The sequence below is a fragment of the Lepidochelys kempii genome, chromosome 4 (genome assembly GCF_965140285.1).
Source record: "Lepidochelys kempii isolate rLepKem1 chromosome 4, rLepKem1.hap1, whole genome shotgun sequence".
NCBI lineage: Eukaryota > Metazoa > Chordata > Testudines > Cheloniidae > Lepidochelys > Lepidochelys kempii.
In genome coordinates, this window is record NC_136383.1 from 9,715,468 (window position 1) to 9,736,227 (window position 20,760).

Below are 20,760 nucleotides of genomic sequence, written 5' to 3' on the forward strand. Positions count from 1 at the left end.
TTATAGTTTCGTCCTAAATGCTCTCCTTCTGCATAAATACACACACACACACAGCAAAAAAGGTACAACAACTTGCACTGCACTTTCCTTCCGTTTGGAAGGGATTTACTGTAGCGTGGAAGAAGATAGGGGGCACACCAAGCATACGGAGCATGAAGATCTAAGACACTTGCAAAACCTAGAAATATTGCACAAATTAAACCAGTATGCTTTCCAAAAGATGCAAAAACCACCAGTCCCCAATAAGGCCAACAATTAGCAATTTCAAGCCACGCTACTTTTTGAAGTGGCAAAAAAGACGGGAAACTTGAAGGGAAAAAAAGAAGCGTATAGCCTTCATTTCCAAAGAAGTCATCTTCCCCAAACGACCTGTCTGATAAATCACAGATTTAAAAAATAATCCTCTGGCAGAAACAAGCACATGAAATCCCAGACTGAAATCAAAAGAGGAATCCAAACAGTGGTTTAAAACAGAAACCTAATCGCTGCCTCTACTCTGGAAAGACCGTTAGCTCTCCATAATGGAGTGCAATGCTCTCTTCTGGTTTGTTCATTTTGCCTAAATAGGGCCATACCATTCTGCTGCCGTTCTTTTCTTCTGACAGACTGCATTGTGATCCTGGGGCTCAATTTTTAAAAGGGTCATAGCTTTAGGTGCTGTACATGAGAAACACCGTCTACCATCCCCGAAAGGCTATATTTTAGTGCTGTCTGCAGCGCTCTACTGTGTAAAGCAGAAATGAACTGCAAAGGCCCATCTGTTCAGCATAATACAAAGCCTCCAAGCTGGGAAGAAGGGGCTGGATGGTTACATTGTATAGTGCTGTTTCATACACTTAACTGCTTGACAGTTCAGAATCGCAAGAGCTATACATGTGTAATCTATAAAGCCAGGGAATCATTTTATTTTTCCATTTGCAAACAACTGAATTCAAGTTACATGCAGACACTGCTACTGGTCAATACACTTTTTATGACAGTTACTTAATCTGAGAGTCACTATAAGATGCCTCAACATTTTAGGAAACATCTCCAATTTGACGACTACAAAATAAAACTGAAGCACAAACCTGACAACCACATTAAAACTGGGTTAAACTGGCAAGAAAACGCCATAAAATCCAGAGGTCTCATTGGTTATGTATACTTAACCTAGCCTATTGTAACTAGGAATAACAATAATGGAACTCTACTGTTAAAACAGACGGCCAGCATTCAAAGACAAACAAGTTGTCTCGTATCTGGGGTTTGATTTCAAAGGAACACCATCAACTTTAACAGTTCATTTTTTACTGAGTTCTATTATTAATTATATCTTAGGCACTGCTGACGCTTAGTCCATACCACAAACTACAATGATCCTAGCTACAAGCGTATACAGCAGGGGTGGACAAACTACAGCCCAGGGGCCCATCTGGCCCTTCAGCCATTTTAATCCAGCCCTCAAGCTCCCGCCGGGGAGCAGGGTCCGGGGTTTGCCCTGCTCCAGCGTTCCGGTCAGGGAGCAGGGTCGGGGGCTTGCTCTGCGAGACTCCTGGAAGCAGCGGCATGTCCCCCCTCCAGCTCCTACACGAAGGGGCAGCCAAGGGGCTCTGCATGCTGCCCCCGCTCCAAGTGCTGTCCCCGCAGCTCCCATTAGCCGGGAACCATGGCCAATGGGAGCTGCAGGGGCGGCGCCTACGGATGGGGCAGCATGCCGAACAGCCTGTCTGCACCTCCACGTAGGAGCCGGAGGAGGGAAATGCTGCTGCTTCTGGGAGTTGTTTGAGGAAAGCACCGCTCGGAGCCTGCACCCCTGACCTCCTCCCATGCCCCAACCACCTGCCCCAGCCCTGTTTCCCATCCTGCCCTCCTAACCCCTTGGTCCCAGCCCAGAGCACCCTCCTGCACCCCAAACCCTCATCCCCATCCCCACCCCAGAGCCTGCACCCCCAGCCAGAGCCCTCCTCTCCCCCTCCCCTCCCCCCCCCACCAACCCTCTGCCCCAGCCCCTTCCCGCACACTGAACTCATTTCTGGACTCACCACAGAGCCCACACCCCCAGCAGAAGCCCTCACCCCCTTCCGCACCCCAACCCCCAATTTCATGAGAATTCATGGCCCACCATACAATTTCCATACCCAGATGTGGCCCTCGGGCCAAAAAGTTTGCCCACTCCTGGTATACAGGGACCAATCATGTTCAGCATGTTCCAGAAGCCTTAGTCAACACCTGGTAAAATCATTATAAATCTCAATGGCTTGGAACAGCTATAATGATTTTCGGGCTGTGTTTGTGGAGGGGGATAGAGGGCACACTTGTGTGGGCACCATCTTTGCCGATGGGACCTGCTCTCCTCCCGTTCACTCTCCAGGGATCATACGTTATGGGGCGTACGGTGGAAAAGCATGAGGTTATCATTGTCCTGGAGCAGCCAGGACAAGGGTATGTGAACAAGCTCCCTCCACTTGCACTGGAATGAACATCTGAAAACAAGCTTTAAAAACAGAGAATTACAAGTCTGCAGAAACCCCTTTCTGAACGCGGCTTCCTTCGTAGTACTACCATGCTGAGCCCCAATTCAGCAGTACCCAGCGCTCACCCTAGTTGTTAGCAAAGGATATGCCTCACTACCCAGCTCCTCCCCAGGGCACGGAAGTAGAGCAACTATTCACACTAGGTACAAGAGACAAGAACAGGGTGGCCCCACGTAACCCTTCTTTGCTGACTAGTCGCCCGAGTCAATAAAGGATGCATCTTTGTCCAGCACACCAAGCAATAATCATGTGAAGAATCATACACAGAGATAGCAACATACGATTTTCTATCACACACAAAACTTGGTGGGATGCTAAGCCTGAGAAGCCAGCTCTGTCCTGTGTCTGTCTGAGTTTTGCTTTCTTTTCTTGCACATGCCCGGCCACCATAGACATGAACGGACATAAAGTCATTCAATCGCTATTTCAATATGGGACTATTTTTAAAAGTAAGCACGTTTCCTGTTTCCATTTATTCTGATCTACATTTGACACCATCCCAGCCCCTGCCAACAATCATCGTTTCCCTTTAAACAAAAACCAAGATACTAGTTGGATTTCTCCCCCCATCCAATCCCCTACCCGCAATCCAATCCCCTACCCCTACACACTGGTTTGCACTCTAACTCGACCCATAAACACGCTCACGGGGGCAGACTATGCCAAGCAGTCAAGAGCTTCTTTTTATGGAACTAAAATTCTCCAGTGTCCCAAATCCCCATCAAGGGACTGAGTGTTAATGTTCACCTTTATGATCATTACATATGGATTCTTATCTGTATTTTTGTAGTGTCTCCATCTATCTAGTGACACCACATCCACAGAGACTACTGCAAATCAGTTATTTCTCTGTACTAGAACACGGATTCTCCCTTTGTCCCTTCATGTCAGAAAGCGTCCCAACAAGAGAATCGGATGACGCATCCACAGTGCCAGAAGCGTTCCTGGTTTTGTCGCTCATTCTGCAAAGCACTTAACCTCATGCTGAAATGCACGTCTAACTGCCGGATTCTGCATCTGTGGCAAATCTTCCAGTGACTTCAGCAGAGCTGGACACAGTCCTAAATGCTTTGCTGAGCTGGCCTCTGAAGCCACCTTGCCCCATGAAACACTCTCTAGTGCACGAGAAGTGCTTCCAGGTCAACATCTGCATGTCCTGGAGATGTATTTTGTTCTCTACTTTCCTCACTATTAAATATTTACAGTACTTTAGTTAAGGCTGTCCTAATGGCAACTAAAGTGGGCTATCTTAAGACTGCTTTAATGATCCTGGTTACTGTTCATACATTTACAGTGTCCTAGAAATAGGAAGTTAAAAATAAAGTTGATTTCCATCATTCTTTCTTTTCACTTGAATAGACTTTGTATGCCTAAAAAAATTCAACAAAAAGGAAATTATAAAGAAAAGTGTATTGCGGCCAGAATACTACTTTATTTCAGCCACTTGATCCACTCTCACAAATCCAAATAGCAGAAGCTGGCCCTGTGGGGGGTTTTAAATAGATGATAAAATTCTGAAAGCTAGCATTACAATCATGTAAAATCATACACTAATTCACAAAGCCAGATCTAGCGTGATCATCCATTTGGCAATCATTTCCAGTTAGAAATGAATCTGATCTCTCTGCATTTTAAGCTTTTTCCTTGTGATTCTGTTTCTACCATCACCACTTTGTATCTCTCTTTCCTTTTTTCGTGGTAAGACACTAAAGCCTCTGTCAAAAGCTACAAGCCTCAAACAGGCAGCCTTTGTGTGCCCTGATCTCATTTATCGTCTGGTTTACAGCACAGACTAACAACAGAATTTGTCAAGCCATACTTGTCTATTCGCTTTCAAAATACGAGTCATGTATTTATTAGAATATATTATGAAGATGTATTAATTTTGTTGGAACAATTAGAGACTAATGCCAAAAATAACTTTAACCTAGAGATTTTTTAATGGCTTATAAAAAAGATTAGAGTCATACATCTTAAGGCCAGAAGGGACCATTATGATCATCTAGTCCGACCCTGGTGCGTAACACAGGCCAGAGAATTTCACCCAGGGATTCCTGCATCAGTCCCAATAACTTGTGAATGAAACAGAGCCTATCTTTTAGAAAGAGCCATCCAATGATGATTTAAAAGCAGGAGTGGGCAAACTTTTTGGCCCGAGGGCCACATCTGGGTATGGAAATTGTATGGCGGGCCATGAATGCTCACAAAATTGGGGGTTGGGGTGCGGGAGGGGGTTAAGGGATGAGGGCTCCAGCTGGGGGTGCGGGCTCTGTGGTGGGTCCAGAAATGAGTTTAGTGTGCAGGAAGGGTTTCCGGGCTGGGGCAGGGGGTTGAGGTGCGGGGGGGCGGCTCTGGCTGGGGCGGCACTTACCTCAAGCAACTCCCAGAAGCAATGGCATGTCCCCCCCCTCCAGCTCCTACACGGAAGCGCAGCCAGGCAGCTCTGCATGCTATCCCACCCGTAGGCGCAACCCCTGCAGCTCCCATTAGCATGTTCCTGGCCAATGGAAGCTGCAGGGGTGGCACTTGGGGCGGGGGCAGCATGCAGAGCCCCTTGGCTGCCCCTACGTGTAGGAGCCAGAGGAGGGACATGCCGCTGCTTCCAGGAATCGCGCAGAGCCACTGTACACGCAGAGCGTGGCAAGCCCCGGACTCTGCTCCCCGGTGGGAGCCCCTGGGCCATAGTTTGCCCACCCCTGATTTAAAGACTCCAAGTGACGGAGAATCTACCACATCGCATTGTAAACTGTTACAATGGCTAATTAATTTGAAACCGACTAAACATCCCTTCCCCTTTCAATTAATCAGCTTTTAATCTCTTTTCTTGTGATGTCATAATTCAACTAGTTCTTTGGTTTTCCACAGAGTTCCAGGAGAGACCAGCTCTAACAGTCTAATTTTAAAACACGCAGTACCCCTCCCCCTTAAACATACAGAAGAGGTCCAGAACTTTTTGTATATATCCAAAAATACAAAAAAAGGGGCACAACCCCATTATTTAAAACCTGTCTGTAAATGTGCTTGCAGCTACCTTGGAGAGAACTCTCATTCCAGACCACAGCCTTATTTGCACCATGAAAATACTGCAAAGGTGGCTTTTGTTGGTTTGTTTTTTTTAAAACGGTTATAGCTGAGGGCGAACAACCTTAACACATTACATGTTTGGTCTTTGTTTCTCAACTTTGAAAATATATTCTAGATTGCTTTAAAATAAGTAACTGTCATTAGAAAAAACTAATCAAATAGGTTTCATTTTCCCCGCACAAAACCACACGCATGCAGTAAAGCACAAGATGTAAAAGGAAAAACGAATAAATTTAACGCTGGGAAGAGTGCGTGAGGCTTAACTTCAATATACAATGTGTTACTGTGACTCTCTTTTCCTGCACTGTCGAACTGTCAGGACACATGGTTTATACTTGTCGAGTCTCAAGGCGACTCCTGCTTGAAGGCACCACAGAAGTTAATGGGAAATGCCTTTTACCTTGAAAAGTCAGACACCTTCAAAGGACCATTCTTGCCTTCATATTTCTCTCTCTTCCCTCCCCATTACTTTCCCCATACATTGATAGATGCGGAAAGCTCCTTTCACCAAGGTACAGTTTAAGGTAACTATTTTCAAGCATTCCCTATCTACGCCCCAAAGAAAAGCCATTTCCCCGCTTGGTTCTATGACATGCTCGGTCTTCCATTAGAATCATAGAATATCAGGGTTGGAAGGGACCTCAGGAGGTCATCTAGTCCAACCCCCTGCTCAAAGCAGGACCAATCCCCGATTAAATCATCTCAGCCAGGGCTTTGTCAAGCCTGACCTTAAACACTTCTAAGGAAGGAGATTCCACCACCTCCCTAGGTAACGCATTCCAGCGTTTCACCACCCTCCTAGTGAAAAAGTTTTTCCTAATATCCAACCTAAACCTTCCCCACTGCAACTTGAGACCATTACTCCTTGTCCTGTCCTCTTCTACCACTGAGAACAGTCTAGAACCATCCTCTTTGGAACCACCTCTCAGGTAGTTGAAAGCAGCTACCAAATCCCCCCTCATTCTTCTCTTCTGCAGACTAAACAATCCCAGTTCCCTCAGCCTCTCCTCATAAGTCATGTGTTCCAGACCCCTAATCATTTTTATTGCCCTTCGCTGGACTCTCTCCAATTTTTCCACATCCTTCTTTTAGTGTGGGGCCCAAAACTGGACACAGTACTCCAGATGAGGCCTCACCAGTGTCCAATATTAGCCTGACTACCAAGTGGGAAAGCTCACCAGTCTCCCGAAAACTAATGCCACCTTCTGTTTGGTTTCTAGTGCATAGCAAAGATCTGTTTACTATTATAACTAGACATTTAAATGAGCAAGAAATATTAAGGCCCAGATTCTCGCCTATACTGAGTCTGCTTTACATAGCTCTGCTAGCACAAAATGGCCCTAACCCATTTTAGCAGGCCATGGGAGGATCATGCCAATGTGGAAAGATCCTTCAGTGCCATAAAGCTGGCACAGTGACTCCTATGCCACCCTTCCTCCCTCAGGCTGGCATAGGGGGCCGGGCTGGTGGACAGCGGGCATGCTCTGTGCCTCCCTGCACACGGGCAATGCATGGCTGCTATAAGGCCACGGACAGCTAGCATAATTGAGAGCAGCCTTTAGACAATTCCAACGTATGCCTAGGGCCAGGCCTGCACACAGACTGCCCCGGATGAGGAGTGCAAAGTTGGCGGAAAGTCACTTTTGCGCACACCTCTCCCCTTCCAAGTTGCACTGAGTGTTCCTCAGCCACAGGTAAGGATCTAGCCTCACACGTCCACGTGAGTCTCAATGTCATGGAAGCCAAAGAAATGGATTTTCCCATCTTCCATGACCAAGTTTTGACTGCGTTCTGACCACTTCAATCAATAATATTTATTAAGCTTTCATATATTAAGCAAATAAATAGTTTATATAACTGTTGCTTGCAGCATTTGTCAAAGATCAAGAGGAGTAATAATATATACACACACCCCGTACACACACACAAACACGCATACACACAAATAAGAGCACAGCATCCTGTGCATGAAACATGCTCAAAGAAGTAGAGGTTAAAAGGAAAATGAGGGCACTCAAAAGGACCCCAATCTTTGTGAATTTATCCAACTGGAGCAGCTGTGCCCCTGATCAGGTAGCTTCTTGTGGTGGCTGCAGGAGATTTGACAGCTGGGCAAGTCTGTGCTCTTTGGGTGACAGCAGGTAGATTTGGCAGCTTGGATCAAGGCATTTGCTAGTGAGACATAATGACCAATGTCTGTCATCCAGGTACAAGTGGATAGAACCACCCCCGTAACTAGGACCCAAGCTACGGGAGCCATGCAACAGGGATGTCAGAATCGCAGTATTTTTAAGTACTTTCTGGCCGTCAAAGATGTGAAGAAAAGCTTTAAAGGTGACTCAAGAGGAACAACTGCAGTAACCTCACCCTGAGTGTTCAGAGAGCCTGAGACAATACCTCTGAGAGCAGGGAGCTGCCCCCTGCCTCCAGAGGGGTGCTAACTCCAACCCCAGCCCAGCAGAAGGGGAAGAATGCAGCAGGCTTGACTCCCCCATTCAAGCAGATACCCCAGCTACTGGGGTGTTAGAACTGAGGGGTCCTGCTGCCATTCTAGATGGAAAGAAGACCCCAGCTGCTCACAGGAGGAGGACAACGATCCTTGCTGCTGCTTCTGCCGGGAAAAAGGGGCTCCCTACTTCTGCTCCTGCCTCTCTGGGCGAGGGAGGGAGCTCCTTGCCACGCTAAATGGTAATTGAGACCATAATGGAGGGGCAGGGCCAGGGGGACTGATGGTGTCAAGGGACGCAGATTGCCTTCATCCGGCCCTGCCTGGGACTTCTGTTTCTCTCTCCTATGAATCATTTCCTGTATGAATTCCAGCATGCTCAAGTGAGACTCAGGGAGGTCCTAAAACTATCCTTTCCCAATAGCAACCAGCCACCACAACCTTCTCTGCTTCTTAGGTCTGAACTAGACCAAATCTCAATCATAAACCACAGTTTAATGCGAGATACAGAGCGGGGAACAGCCCTGAAAGGAAATTCCTGGGTTCACAGCTAAAAATGTCTCGGCAGATATCTTTAAAGGCTCAAAATAAAGCATGAAAGCTCATTCTCTCTGTAGCCCCTTTCTTGCCTGTGCCTGCAACCTGGAGGTGCCCCAGTTCAGCAGGAAGAGCGTTTGAAGTTGGCTTTGCTTAGGGGCCACGTAAGGTAGGTCTGTTCAGAAAAGATGCCATGCTAGGAACGCACTCTTGTCCCTCGGCCTGGGATGAGTTTTAAAGCTTTTTGTTCTTTGCTTCATTTCCCTCCCCCCAATGTCATTTGTTCACTGTTAAACCATTTCAAAAAGCTCATTTCTTCTCTTAGTTACGCTGTAAGAAACCTTCATATCCCACATGAGCGAGGGAACCGGGGTCTGTTCTCCGAGCACTCTCCCGGGGTGGTGCCGCAAGTCACCCCCTGACTCCGGCTACACTGTGAATCTATCATCTCACACGCAGCCAGGCAGCTCAAACGTTACCACCCCCAACCCAGTTCTCAGGTGTGGCGGTGACCCTCACTCACATCCACTGATCTAAGGGCTTGCGTGGCCCGCGTCACTGCAGTGGCTGTGCACCTGGCTGGCAGAGCTTTCAGTCTGTGCAATCGTACTGAGAGATCTGGCATTGGGCTGAGTTGTTTCAAGTTGCTCTGACAGAAACTGCTGACAGCCCTGCAGGCTGAGCTCCTCCATTGACATTTATGCCCAGAACAAATACAGGGAGGGCACGGGCAGCAGGCCTGCAAAATTCCCCACTCTCCTCGGCCAATAAATATACCTTAACCATGGCCTGAGAGGGCCCTAGCTAGGGGGGAGAGGGCAGCTCAGCCTCCATGCACTTGAAATACTTAGCTTCTCCATTAACACTCACTGGGGACGTCCAGGTATGGATCTGGGTTTTGTGACGGGGTCACCGGGGTACTGAGATGGGACAGAGCCCACCACATGCCTTTCCCGGTTCACCAGGCAGCAATCAGGTGTTAGTACTTCAGTCACTACTGACCTAGGCTGAATTCAAACCAGTGACTGGAAGAGGAAAGTCACTACCCCTCATTACTCGAGCTCCTGACTGGATTTCAATTTTGAGGGACACTCAGCTACAGATAAAGAATTGAACGCATTTTGAGAGTGCCAATTATATAGCGGAAGCCTAGTGTGATTTAATACCTAGCACAACAATGTCCTTCCCAGATGGACAGCTTTCACTCATATATATACAAAGTTAGAATACGCCAAAATTAAGGTGGCTTGTGCAACCTTAATTCTCCCTTCTTGTGTATACACATCATGATACAGTCTTTAGTTACATGATCACATCCTGTACCACCAAATTTCAAGTCCCTGTTTCACAGCAGGGAGGTGCTAGAGCTTCTCAACCAGATGTCTGCAATGCCCTATTTTTTAAACACACACTAAACAAGGTATTTTCCCCGACTTTGTTCTTGAACCATTTTAGCTGAAAATTTCCAAACAAATTCAACCGAGGCAGATGCCCAGCATGGAAAATGTCAGCGCAGATGGTTAAAGTGTGGCAAAGTTACAAGCAACTGAACACAGGGTCTTACTATGGAAAGTGTTGAGCAACCTTATCGACAGGCAATGCTATAAGCTCCCTCATAACAGAGGCTGATAAATAATGTAGGATCTTGTATCACGTTCATCAGTTTGTACCAGAATATACCTGCACATGCGAGGGCTTCTCTGCCCATGTCAGGGAAATGCTGAATTTCCTGGATCTTTATGTGATTGGCATATGAATACAATGATCAAAGGAGAAACAAAACAGGTTATTTCTTCGTATCAGCCCCGACCCCTTGCCATAACTAATCAAAGCATTTGCAGAGGGGCTTACAGGCAATCTGGTATGCTGAGAAAGCAATTATATAGCTACACAGCAGTTCCCTATGTTCCAGGGAGTCAGTTTTTATCGGGCTGTTTAGATTTTAACTAAGGACAAAAGGAGGAAGCTTCCTTCTAATCTCTCCCTGCAGCAGACATTTTGGCTGGGGGAATTTAGAACAGTGGTTCTCAACCTGTGGCCCAATCAGAACAAAGTCCCGGCCCATGTGTGGCATCCACGGGGCCACACAGGTAGCGCTGGGTGCGGCCCACGCAACACATTGTTGGCCTCATACACGGCCCACAATGGTAACTAGGTAGAGAACCACTGACTTAGAACAGATCATTTGTGACTACCCACAGTATGTAAATTAGCACATGTACACTCGCGCACATCGGTCTATACCTGGGCTGTTTCTTTGGAGGTGGAGGAGGGGGTGCAAACTCCTCAGTTTCACGGCTGCCTTCAGGGAACTCAAAAGCAAAAGATGCTGATTTGCTCATCCCAGTCTTTTTGTCCTGCCCAGAGCAGTCTTCCCCGTGATGGGGACAAGCTGTTCCATTCTCCACTTCCCTGGCCTGCGTGCAGGTTAAAAAGCCCTGTTCTTCCTCCTCTTCTTCCTCTATCCGGCACTGCCTGCTCCACCCTGCACTGCAGTATTTATGCCTCCTCTCATGGGACGAGCCTGGAGGATTGAGCTCCTCTGCAGAGACCCTGTTACTATGAGAGCAGAGAGAAGGCAGAGTCCCCAAGGCACTAGGATCTGTACAGTTCCTTGATGAGAACTGGGTGCTGGTGTCACCGTGGCCATTACTGTCACAGAGCTGTGCCCCAGGAGACTTGACTGAAGGCATGGTAGTCCCCTCGCTGCCAGGCGGGCTGCTCGTGGACATCTTTGGGGGAACAGCAGGACTCTCATTAACTACGCCCTTGCTCTGCGTTTGCTGGTGAAACCTCGGGCTGCTTTCACCCGAACCCATCTCACTGCCGGCTTGAGAGCCTTCTCTGTGCCCAAAGGAAGGCGAAGGGATCGCAAAGTCTGGATGAGAGGTGGGGCTAGTGCAGGGCCACTGGACCCCAACAGCGGAGTCTGGGCTGCTCAGAAATATTGTCCTGTTATCCTCGTCTGTGTGCGCTGCCATAATGGTAATCTTTGCTGCTACCTGTGTGGCTGAATCCTGGTACTCCCTTTCGCTGCTCAGGTACCGCACCCCATCTCGCCACGGGCCATGGGCCTGCTCTTTGAGAGGGCTGCGTGCCGGCCCTTCTCTCTTTGTTTGCACGCCAGAATTATTTACCTGCGCCTTCTTTCTCTTGGTGCTCTCGGCATAAATGGGCTCGCTGTGGGCAGGCTGTGCGTGAGGGGCATGTTGTGGTGCTGGGACGGTGCTCAGAGGGTCGCTCGAGCTTTCCCCGGGGTTGTCTCGCACGAGACTCGATTGCTCAAGGAGAGAACAGCAATCGTTCTCCTGGGGCAAAGTCAGGGGACTGCTGCTACTGTTGCTGCTCACCACACTGTCTGACAGGACTGTAGTGCCAGAGAGAAGTGCTAATGTTTTTCGCTCCGAACATGTATTATTTTGTAGAGAGTCCTGTAAACAGTGTCCCCTTTGCAAACTCGAGTCTAAGTTCAATGGCCTGCATTCATCTTCACAAAACTTGACTGCCCTTGTCTTTGCCAGTGGATTCCCCGCAGCCTCCTGCTGCCCCCAGAACCTCGGGGCTGGCTTTTCACTGTCATGCCACGCCACCTTGCTCTGTGGACAGGGAGCGTCCAGTAGGACAGGACTCTCTCTACAATAGTCTGCGATCGAACAGTACTCCCCACTTTCGCTCTCAGAGCCAGGAGAGCAGCAGCTGTCACTGCTCTCTGAGGACAGCGGTGTGCCTTCCCTTTGCCGAAAGGCTGGACATCCAGTAGAGTCCAGGGTGGAATCAGTGCTTCGGTCGGCAAAGATGGATGGTTGGTGGCAGAACCCTTTCTGTGGACAGGCGAGCTTCTCCTTGTTACAAAGCATAGCTCTGCCCTCCCATCCACCCTTCTCGCCCTCCAACACCAAACTGTTGAAGGGGATATTTCTTTCCCCTCTGTTTTTCAGGCCCGCCCTGGAGCAGCCTGGGAGAAACTGAGGAGGACAGTCATTCGGTGTATCATGAACGAAGGGCTTTCTCACAGCACTGGTGCTGAAGTGGTCGACGCATGTCCTCTGAGCTTCTCCTGGCTTCACAATGAGGTGGGTTTCAGACGCCATTCTCCAGCTGACCTACATGGGCCAAAGATAAAAACACACATTCAGGATGGGCATTAAAAAAGAAAAATGGCAAATGGTGTTTTGTTGCCGACTCCCCTCAGGTGTGTGGTTAGTTCTGCTCTTCACCTGCGTACTCACCACACAGGTGATTACTGCAGCCTTGTCTGCTGAAGCTACACTTGTCCTACCTTCTGCACCCTTTGCAGTCCTTGCATTATTAATTATGTCAATACAGTGAATAAGGCATCACCTTTCCTTCCTAGTCAGGTTCTTATCCAGGACAGGCAATAACGTTTTCAACCTGTCGCATGGTATGTGTGTTTTCTATTTAGAGCCATCGACATAGAATTAAAGAGGCATAGATTACAAAGAGTATATCTTCCATGGGTCATTAGGTCTCCTTTCCATTTTATAAACCAGCTTTGTAGCTGTACATCTTACAGAATGGAACCCTCTTATAACTAAGGATTCCCCTCATGAAAAACACTTCATTATATGTGGAATTTCCACTGTAACAGGAGAGGGCCTACTTGGCAAAAGATCCCTTCTTCTTCCATCTGGAAGTGGTAGCAGTGTACCTCTTCCTTCCTGCCCTTGCCAGAGGCACTCGTACCTACAGTAGTACCTCAGAGTTATGAACACCAGTTAAAAACCGACCGGTCAACCACACATCTCATTTGGAACCAGAAGAACGCAATCAGGCAGAGCAGAACCAAACAAACAAAAGCAAATACAGTAGAGTGCTGTGTTAAATGTAAACTACTAGAAAAATAAAGGGAAAGTTTAAAAAAAATGTTACAAGGTAAGGAAATTGTTTCTGGGTTTGTTTAATTTAAGATGGTTAAAAACTGCATTTTTCTTCTGTATAATAGTTTCAAAGCTGTATTAAGTCAGTGGTCAGTTGTAAACTTTTAAAAGACCCACCATAACGTTTTGTTCAGAGTTCCGAACAACCTCCATTCCCAAACAGAGTTCGTAACTCTGAGGTTCTACTGTTTGTATCTGGGGGCATGCCCATCGAATTCAGGAAGACCTTATCTTTACTCCCATTGGAGAGGAGCTGTAGCAAGACCAGGAATCAAGGAATCTTCTTTGCCACCTCCCTCCCCCATGAGATTGTGATAAATCTTCTTGTCCTCTGTTCAATAAGGGAAGAGAAGTGAGAATCCCATGGAATGCAGAGTGCAACCCATGCCTGTTAAATGCTAAATTGTTGCATTCCTAGGGATTTGACATGGTAGAATCCACTTATAAGGAACTAAAGCTTCACCATCGTCCAAATTCTGCTCTCACTAACAGGAGGAAAACCAGTGTAACTCCACTGGCTTCAATGAAGTTAAGCTGTGTTTACCTGAATGAGAATTTGGCCCTAAAAAGAAGCAAAGCAGAGTACTGAAACTCTAATAAAATGCATTGGAGCACTTTTATTCCACTTCACTATAAAATGGTCCACTATAGCAGAGTATATTATCAGCAGCCCCCACTGTAGGTGGGGAGAAGGGCACACATTAGGAAATCCTCCAGCTTTGTGGCTGGGTGGGAGCAGTCTTTGTTTCAAAGAAAGGGCTGGCTGGTGCAGGATGAATTCAACATAGCTATAATGATCAGCCACCAGAGGAAGACCTTGCCCTGCAGCTGTATCACTGACATATCCCCTCTGCTCACTGGTTAGTCGTGGGGGGGTGTATGGGGGGGCGGGGTTAGCACAGTTAGTCATCAGTTTGCTTAGGCAGAGATTTCAAGGATATGAGAGAAGCGAGTAGGATCGGGCAAAGATAAAACACATAGTATTCAAGCTCCTAACCAAGCATTTATCTGGCATAGCGAGAAAGGCTGGGAATCAAAACTCCAGAGCTGAATGCCCCCAGACTTCGGGAGAAACACCGAGCTGAATTCTGCTGCTTAGTCCCATCTCTGGATGTAACCATTGCTCAATACGCAGTTCTCCCCTCAGCCATCAGATTTAGGAAGATATTAAGGGGGACTGAATGGTTCAGGAGATTCACAGTGGAACAGAGAAACACTCACTAGGCTGCCAGGTTATCAGCCCACCCTGACAGCGAACCATTAACAGCTGATGGTGGTTTGATGGTCTGTGTGAAATAAATTGTTCAGTTATTAGTGAGCAGGTATCTACACCACAGCAACGGCTACATTTGGCAAACTTGCTCTCAGTCTCAGCAGAGAGGCCAAGGACTACCTGGGCATGAAGATCCTCTCACTCCTACGGGTGGTCCCTGCCAGTCAGGATGGAGGGACACATGGCGGGGCTGTGAGGGGAAGCAGGCCCTGTTTGCCCCAGACAGCATATAAACAGAGGACTTCAGTCCTTAGGTTGTCAAGCAGAAAATTTTCACCAGGAAAAAAAAAAATTAAAAATTAAAAATGTAACAAGATACTGAGCGACTAACATTATTTTAAAGTATCTGATTTATACATGATTCTTCAAGAATTGTTTGTGATCTTGGTCAGTATTATCTAATTTACAAAAGGTCCCACTAGATTTAACGAGTGGTGTTGCAGGAAGCCAAGCATTTTGCAGCGGAAACACAAACCTCTGGTGTCGAGGGGTTTAAAACCCAGTGGAAAGCAGATGAGGCAGAAAAGAAAGATCTTGGCTTACATGCACCCAGAAATAAAAAGTAATGGAGGTCGACACGCAATAGTCTTGTCATAGCAAATACCCTTATTGCTCCCCACCAAAAGCAAATATTATAACGGGCGCAGCACTGTACGATACCACACCCCTTATTAATCATTACCTGCGAGATATCTGCATTCATATTCACATCCGCCCAGATGTCAGAAACATCTGGGTTGATCATTGTTGGCTTCACTGCAATCGTTGGCTTCGAGTAAGGTGCGGCAGTTACACACACATCCTCCAGAGCTGTATCCTCAGCCTTTGCTCTAATTCCATTCAGGGTGCGTGAGGGCAAGCTACTAGCTTCCAGCTCCAGGGATGCCTGCAGCCTGTGAGAACGTTTGGAGTAGAAACAGTTTTTGCAGGAGCCAGGCTTCCAAATGTGCTCCACAAAGTTACTGCACACAGACATTTTCAAGTCCTCCTGGTTCAGACAGATGGCCCTCTGCATCTTGTGTACTGAGCTCTGCTGTTCATTTTGCATTCACCCTTTGAAGATGGTCTTAAAGGTTTAGACTGTCCTGTAGCTGAGCTACCTGGAAAGGCAGAACGTTTTATACATGACAATTGGAAGATTTTCATTTAAATAGGGGGGTGTGGGGGAGGTTATAATTACACTTACTCTACTTTCACTACAAAGGCTCGCTGTTTATAAGGCTTCTTTCATTGCCTAGGTAAAGCCTATACAATCACCTAAAAAGCCTCTATGCATAACTCTACAAGGACGGAGCGTACAACAAACAAGCAGCATTCCTTCAAGAAGTAATTCATTGTTTAACAAGCACATATAACCAGACTCGTACCGGGTCTAGACCAAGGGTAAGGGCAACTGATACAGAGGGTGTGTCTTGTAAATATCCATTCATGGTTGTGAAAGTGGGATGTGGGGGAGGAATTCCCTTTAAACATAAAATTACTTCTGGAAGAAACAGGACTAGTGAAGCAAAGGGTAGAGTTCAGAGTCCTGTAACCCAGTGCCCTGGCAGCCACCATATCCCCCTGAAATTTAACAGTAGTTACACCCTAAATCAGGATTATATGGGAAAGTAATAGAAACCATTTCCAAGAAAAGGGTGACACAGAAACAAAAGCTGTTAATCTGCTGTTGGATCTGATTTGAGAGAAAGAAAGCTTTTATCTGTGTTACCTGTAGTTACAAATAATAGTTTCAGTTAACTGTCTGCAAGGTTGAAATTGAACACTCACAGATTAACCACTCTCTGCTCCTGGATTAGTTACAGACGAGGAATCCTGTCCCTCTTTCCTCTCTAGTAATGGAAAGAGAAAATTCCCCAGGAACAGTTTTTCTGTTTTGGGTCATTCTCCTTTCTTTACTGCCAAGTTTAACCAAATTCTCGCAACAGCTACCTGAAACTAACCCCTAAGAGAAATCTTTAGGGACTGGAGTCCCAGAAATCAGGGACAATTTAGCTGTCCCCAGGAAAACCATGGGGTTGCTGAGAAGGGAAGATGTGCAGATAAAACATGTCTCTCAATGAAAATCCTTCCATACTGAGTTCTCCCTTAGCCTTTTATTCCTAAAACTTTCCTTTGGTCAACAGATGCTAATGTAAAGGAAGGTGAAGCAACTCTCTTTCCTAGGAACTCTCACTAGTTTGGGGCACTCCAAGAATCAGGGCTTTAGGGAGTGAGAGACAAATTCTGGGGTTTGAAGCAAAGTCATTCCCAAATCCTTTGGATAGCAGTACCCCTAGGCCTCAGTACTGAACTCTGAATAAGAGCTTTTGTATACACGGTCCTCTGTGTTATAGTGTATTAACCCATCGCAACAGCTGAGTGTTATCAACAAAATCCCCTAAAGCAAAGAGCACTAACTTTACCAGACTGAGGCTGCAGACTGAGGCTCCAGTATCCTTTGGTGACACTACAAAGACATCATATGCTAAGTCTCAGCCGCACAAAAACATTATTAAAATGAAATTAACGTTGTAGGCACATATCACCATGGTCCTCCTGAGTGCTGAAGGAATCATCAGTCCCGTGCAAGCCTTAGGAGACTTGGCAGCTCCTGGGTTGTTTGGTTGAAAACCAATCCTTTTTACGCTGACAAGACTCCCTAATAATTAGTTTACATTCTGAAGTCTCTCTCTGCAAGGAAAAGGGGCTAAAGATTGCTGCGCTTTTATTTAAAAAAAAACTCAGTCATTTGATGCATTATACTAAGCTCACAAGAGTCAACAATTTTTAGCCATGGTCCAAATTTAAAAGTTCATTTTGAAATTAGACTTTGATCAACTAAACTTTGGTGCTCTGCACTAGTTCTCAGAGAGAGACAGAGAGAGAGAGAGAGAGAGAGAGAGAGAGAGAAAGCGAGTCAAAAGTTACTTTTTGGCAGATTCCAGAAGGAGGAAAATATGGTACTAATGGAAACTCAATTGCAACATTAACTATGGGGTGAATGCTAGAGCTCCACAATTCAGTATAATTAACACATTACCGTAGCCTACAAATTTTTAAAAATAATATATTCCTGCTTTATTTTCCCTCCAGATTTTTCAAATTGCTTTTGATTTATAACGCAGTAGTTAACGGTTTTAGAACTCTGAATGTCTGGACAGACGGAGAGCAGAATTTCCCTTTTATACCAGTAGTGGGATCAAAAAGTAGGCAAAAGGATTATAATGGGAAACATGTTTAATACCATGACAAAAATTGCTAAATTAGCCACACAAGAATGCATCCGATGAAGTGAGCTGTAGCTCACGAAAGCTCATGCTCAAATAAATTGGTTAGTCTCTAAGGTGCCACAAGTCCTCTTTTTCTTTTTGCGAATACAGATTAACACGGCTGCTACTCTGAAAGAAGAGCTACTGTGTCATGTGACACAACTTAAAGACAAATAAAAATAATTGGAGAGGAGGGCAGTAACAGCCAAGTTCATTTAAATCCATATCAAAGAAGCTAGAAATTGCTTCTTTTCTAATTTTCATTTTTAATGTTATTTAATTAAAATTCATTAATAACCACTCTAAAGAATATACTAAGATGGGGATCTCTACCTTTTTGCACCTGTGACCCACAAACCCATTCACCTTTGTTCTTGTGACTCTATATCCCCAAATCCTTTGCAGTGGATTAGGCAAAAAGAAATTCTGCAATAGATGATGATAATTCATTAATTTTTTAGCTCATTGTGCCACATATGGCCAAAGATGTCATTTAAGTCACTGCATGCACCTTTTATAATTTCACATTTGAAAATACAAGTGTACATTCTTCTCAGACATTTAATTAACTACACATTCTGCAGCATTAAATGCTCAAAAGGTAAACCTATTTGCATCCCTAAAGTTATCTGTGGAGCCAAAAGGACAAGAACGGAAGATCACATTCTGATTTTGTTTGTTTGAAAAAGGCTTCCTGAATCGCTGCAGGTTTGTAACATCAACATTGAGAACAACTACCACCACATACAGCCACATTGCAGTAATTAAATTGTTAGCAAAACTTTACCCTGTATCTACCTTATGTAGTATAGAATGACTATTTTTAAATCAAAGGAAATTTACACAGTAAGTTTTGATACTATCACAGGTCCAGAAGAGCAATGATGGGAGTAATAGAAGTATCCCAGTCATGCAAATTCTGCAAAAGGGTGACATCAGTCACAGACTTAGCTGTACTCCTTTTTTTCCCCATGCAAAATCTTATTCAGCAGGAATCTATATATAAAAATTTGTCCATAACACTTCCACTAATGATAAATCAAGTCACTTGGAGCTGTGAAGTCAATACAATGCTAGAGGATTTCCATAAATATAGATTTGCAATGTAATTTTAAATGTATACGTCTACTGCAAAATGCACAAAAATTCCCAATACTGCAAAATACAAGAAATTAAATACAAGCAACAGGTAGAAACTTGCTAAACCAAATGTTCCTGGAATCACTAAGTTCAAAGAATCCAAATTTTCAATGAAATAAAAAGCCACTAAAAGATATCACATGCTTTTGGGTGATGGAAAAATAGAGGCTAGCTGGTTGTAAAGTCTGTTAAACTAATGCCAAGGTGATAAGGGTCTGACTTGCAGGCATAACCAAGGCAATTTTAACTCAACCTAGCCAGGTTTAGATATTCCTGAGGAAAGAAGCACAGGCAGGCAAAGAAGAAATGGCAGCCTTACACTGGCTAAATAAAGTCAGGGAGTTAAGAGTCGAAACACGATGTTAAGACCTTCTTTTTTTTTAGGTGCACTGTAGCCCAATCGACGGCAGGAATGCAGCGTGAAACCAAGCTCAAGTCAAACAAACGCAAAGGCAGAGCACATCTGTCCCACGGCTTCCAATTTCCGTCCACGGGCAAACGCTCTGGCCTTCGACAACTTTATGCAAAACTCCCGGTCCCCCTTGGCAAAGCTTCTGCCAACGCTTCGCTCTTCCTCCCGAGCTGGCTGTGGACGCCGGGGCTGGCCAGCTCATCCCGGCCAGAGCCCCGGGCGGCGCTTCCCGGTGGCTTTGTGGGAGCCATGTGCTCCACGGGACTTACCTGCTGCCAGCCAGGCAGTCGCGGCGAGGAGAGCTCAGGCCGCTGGCTTGCCGGGCGCGAAGCGATCGGGTCCCCAGGAAGCTGGGGGGAGAGACCAGGAGCGCGGGCTGGAGCGAGCGAAACCCCCGTGGAAGCCCAGCCCGGCCCGGCCCGGCCGCCTCCCCGGTCCCCCCCGCGCCAGCCGCACGGCCCCTGCGGTGCCCGCCCGCGGGAGAGCCCGGCCGCGGGGGGCTCAGGCACCGCCCCACCCAGCGCCCCGGCGCGGGGCGAGAGACGTGCCCGGCCCGCCGGCCCCTACCCCCGGGGACGCACCGACCTCGCCCGCCGGCTCCGCGCCGCGCCGCCCTGCGAGCCCGCCCGCCCGGGACAGCGGCGGGGCGGGGGCCGGGCTGCCGGCTCCTCCTCCTGGGGCAGCGCTGCCGGCGGCCGGGCGCTGAGCCCCGCCCTGCCCTGGGGCCTCCCCCTGCAGCCCCCTCCCCAACTCCCCCCCTGCAGCCCCCCCCCGGCCCTGCCCTGGGGCCTCCCCCTGCAGCCCCCTCCCCAACTCCCCCCCAGCAGCCCCCCCTCGGCCCTGCCCTGGGGCCTCCCCCTGCAGCCCCCTCCCCAACTCCCCCCCAGCAGCCCCCCCTCGGCCCTGCCCTGGGGCCTCCCCCTGCAGCCCCCTCCCCAACTCCCCCCCAGCAGCCCCCCCTCGGCCCTGCCCTGGGGCCTCCCCCTGCAGCCCCCTCCCCAACTCCCCCCCAGCAGCCCCCCCCCGGCCCTGCCCTGGGGCCTCCCCCTGCAGCCCCCTCCCCAACTCCCCCCCAGCAGCCCCCCCCCGGCCCTGCCCTGGGGCCTCCCCCTGCAGCCCCCTCCCCAACTCCCCCCCAGCAGCCCCCCCCCGGCCCTGCCCTGGGGCCTCCCCCTGCAGCCCCCTCCCCAACTCCCCCCCAGC

General features: G+C 47.4%; 1 protein-coding gene across 3 annotated transcripts in view; it reads right to left on the bottom strand.

Moving 5' to 3' along the window:
- Positions 1-19,914, bottom strand: part of PRAG1 (PEAK1 related, kinase-activating pseudokinase 1) — a 44,850-nt gene extending 24,936 nt beyond the window's left edge. The window contains exons 1-3 of one of the 3 annotated variants that reach the window (XM_073340337.2): positions 19,827-19,914; positions 15,437-15,854; positions 10,828-12,686 (exon numbers count right to left, since the gene is read on the bottom strand). In XM_073340337.2, coding sequence (XP_073196438.1) covers positions 10,828-12,686; positions 15,437-15,802 — 2,225 coding nt within the window. In that variant the 5' untranslated portion in view covers positions 15,803-15,854; positions 19,827-19,914. Of the gene's footprint in view, positions 1-10,827; positions 12,687-15,436; positions 15,855-18,338; positions 19,010-19,464 lie in introns of those variants that run through there. The other 2 variants (XM_073340336.2, XM_078852422.1) reach the window with 2 other exon arrangements.
- Between the last annotated feature and the right edge of the window lie 846 nt (positions 19,915-20,760).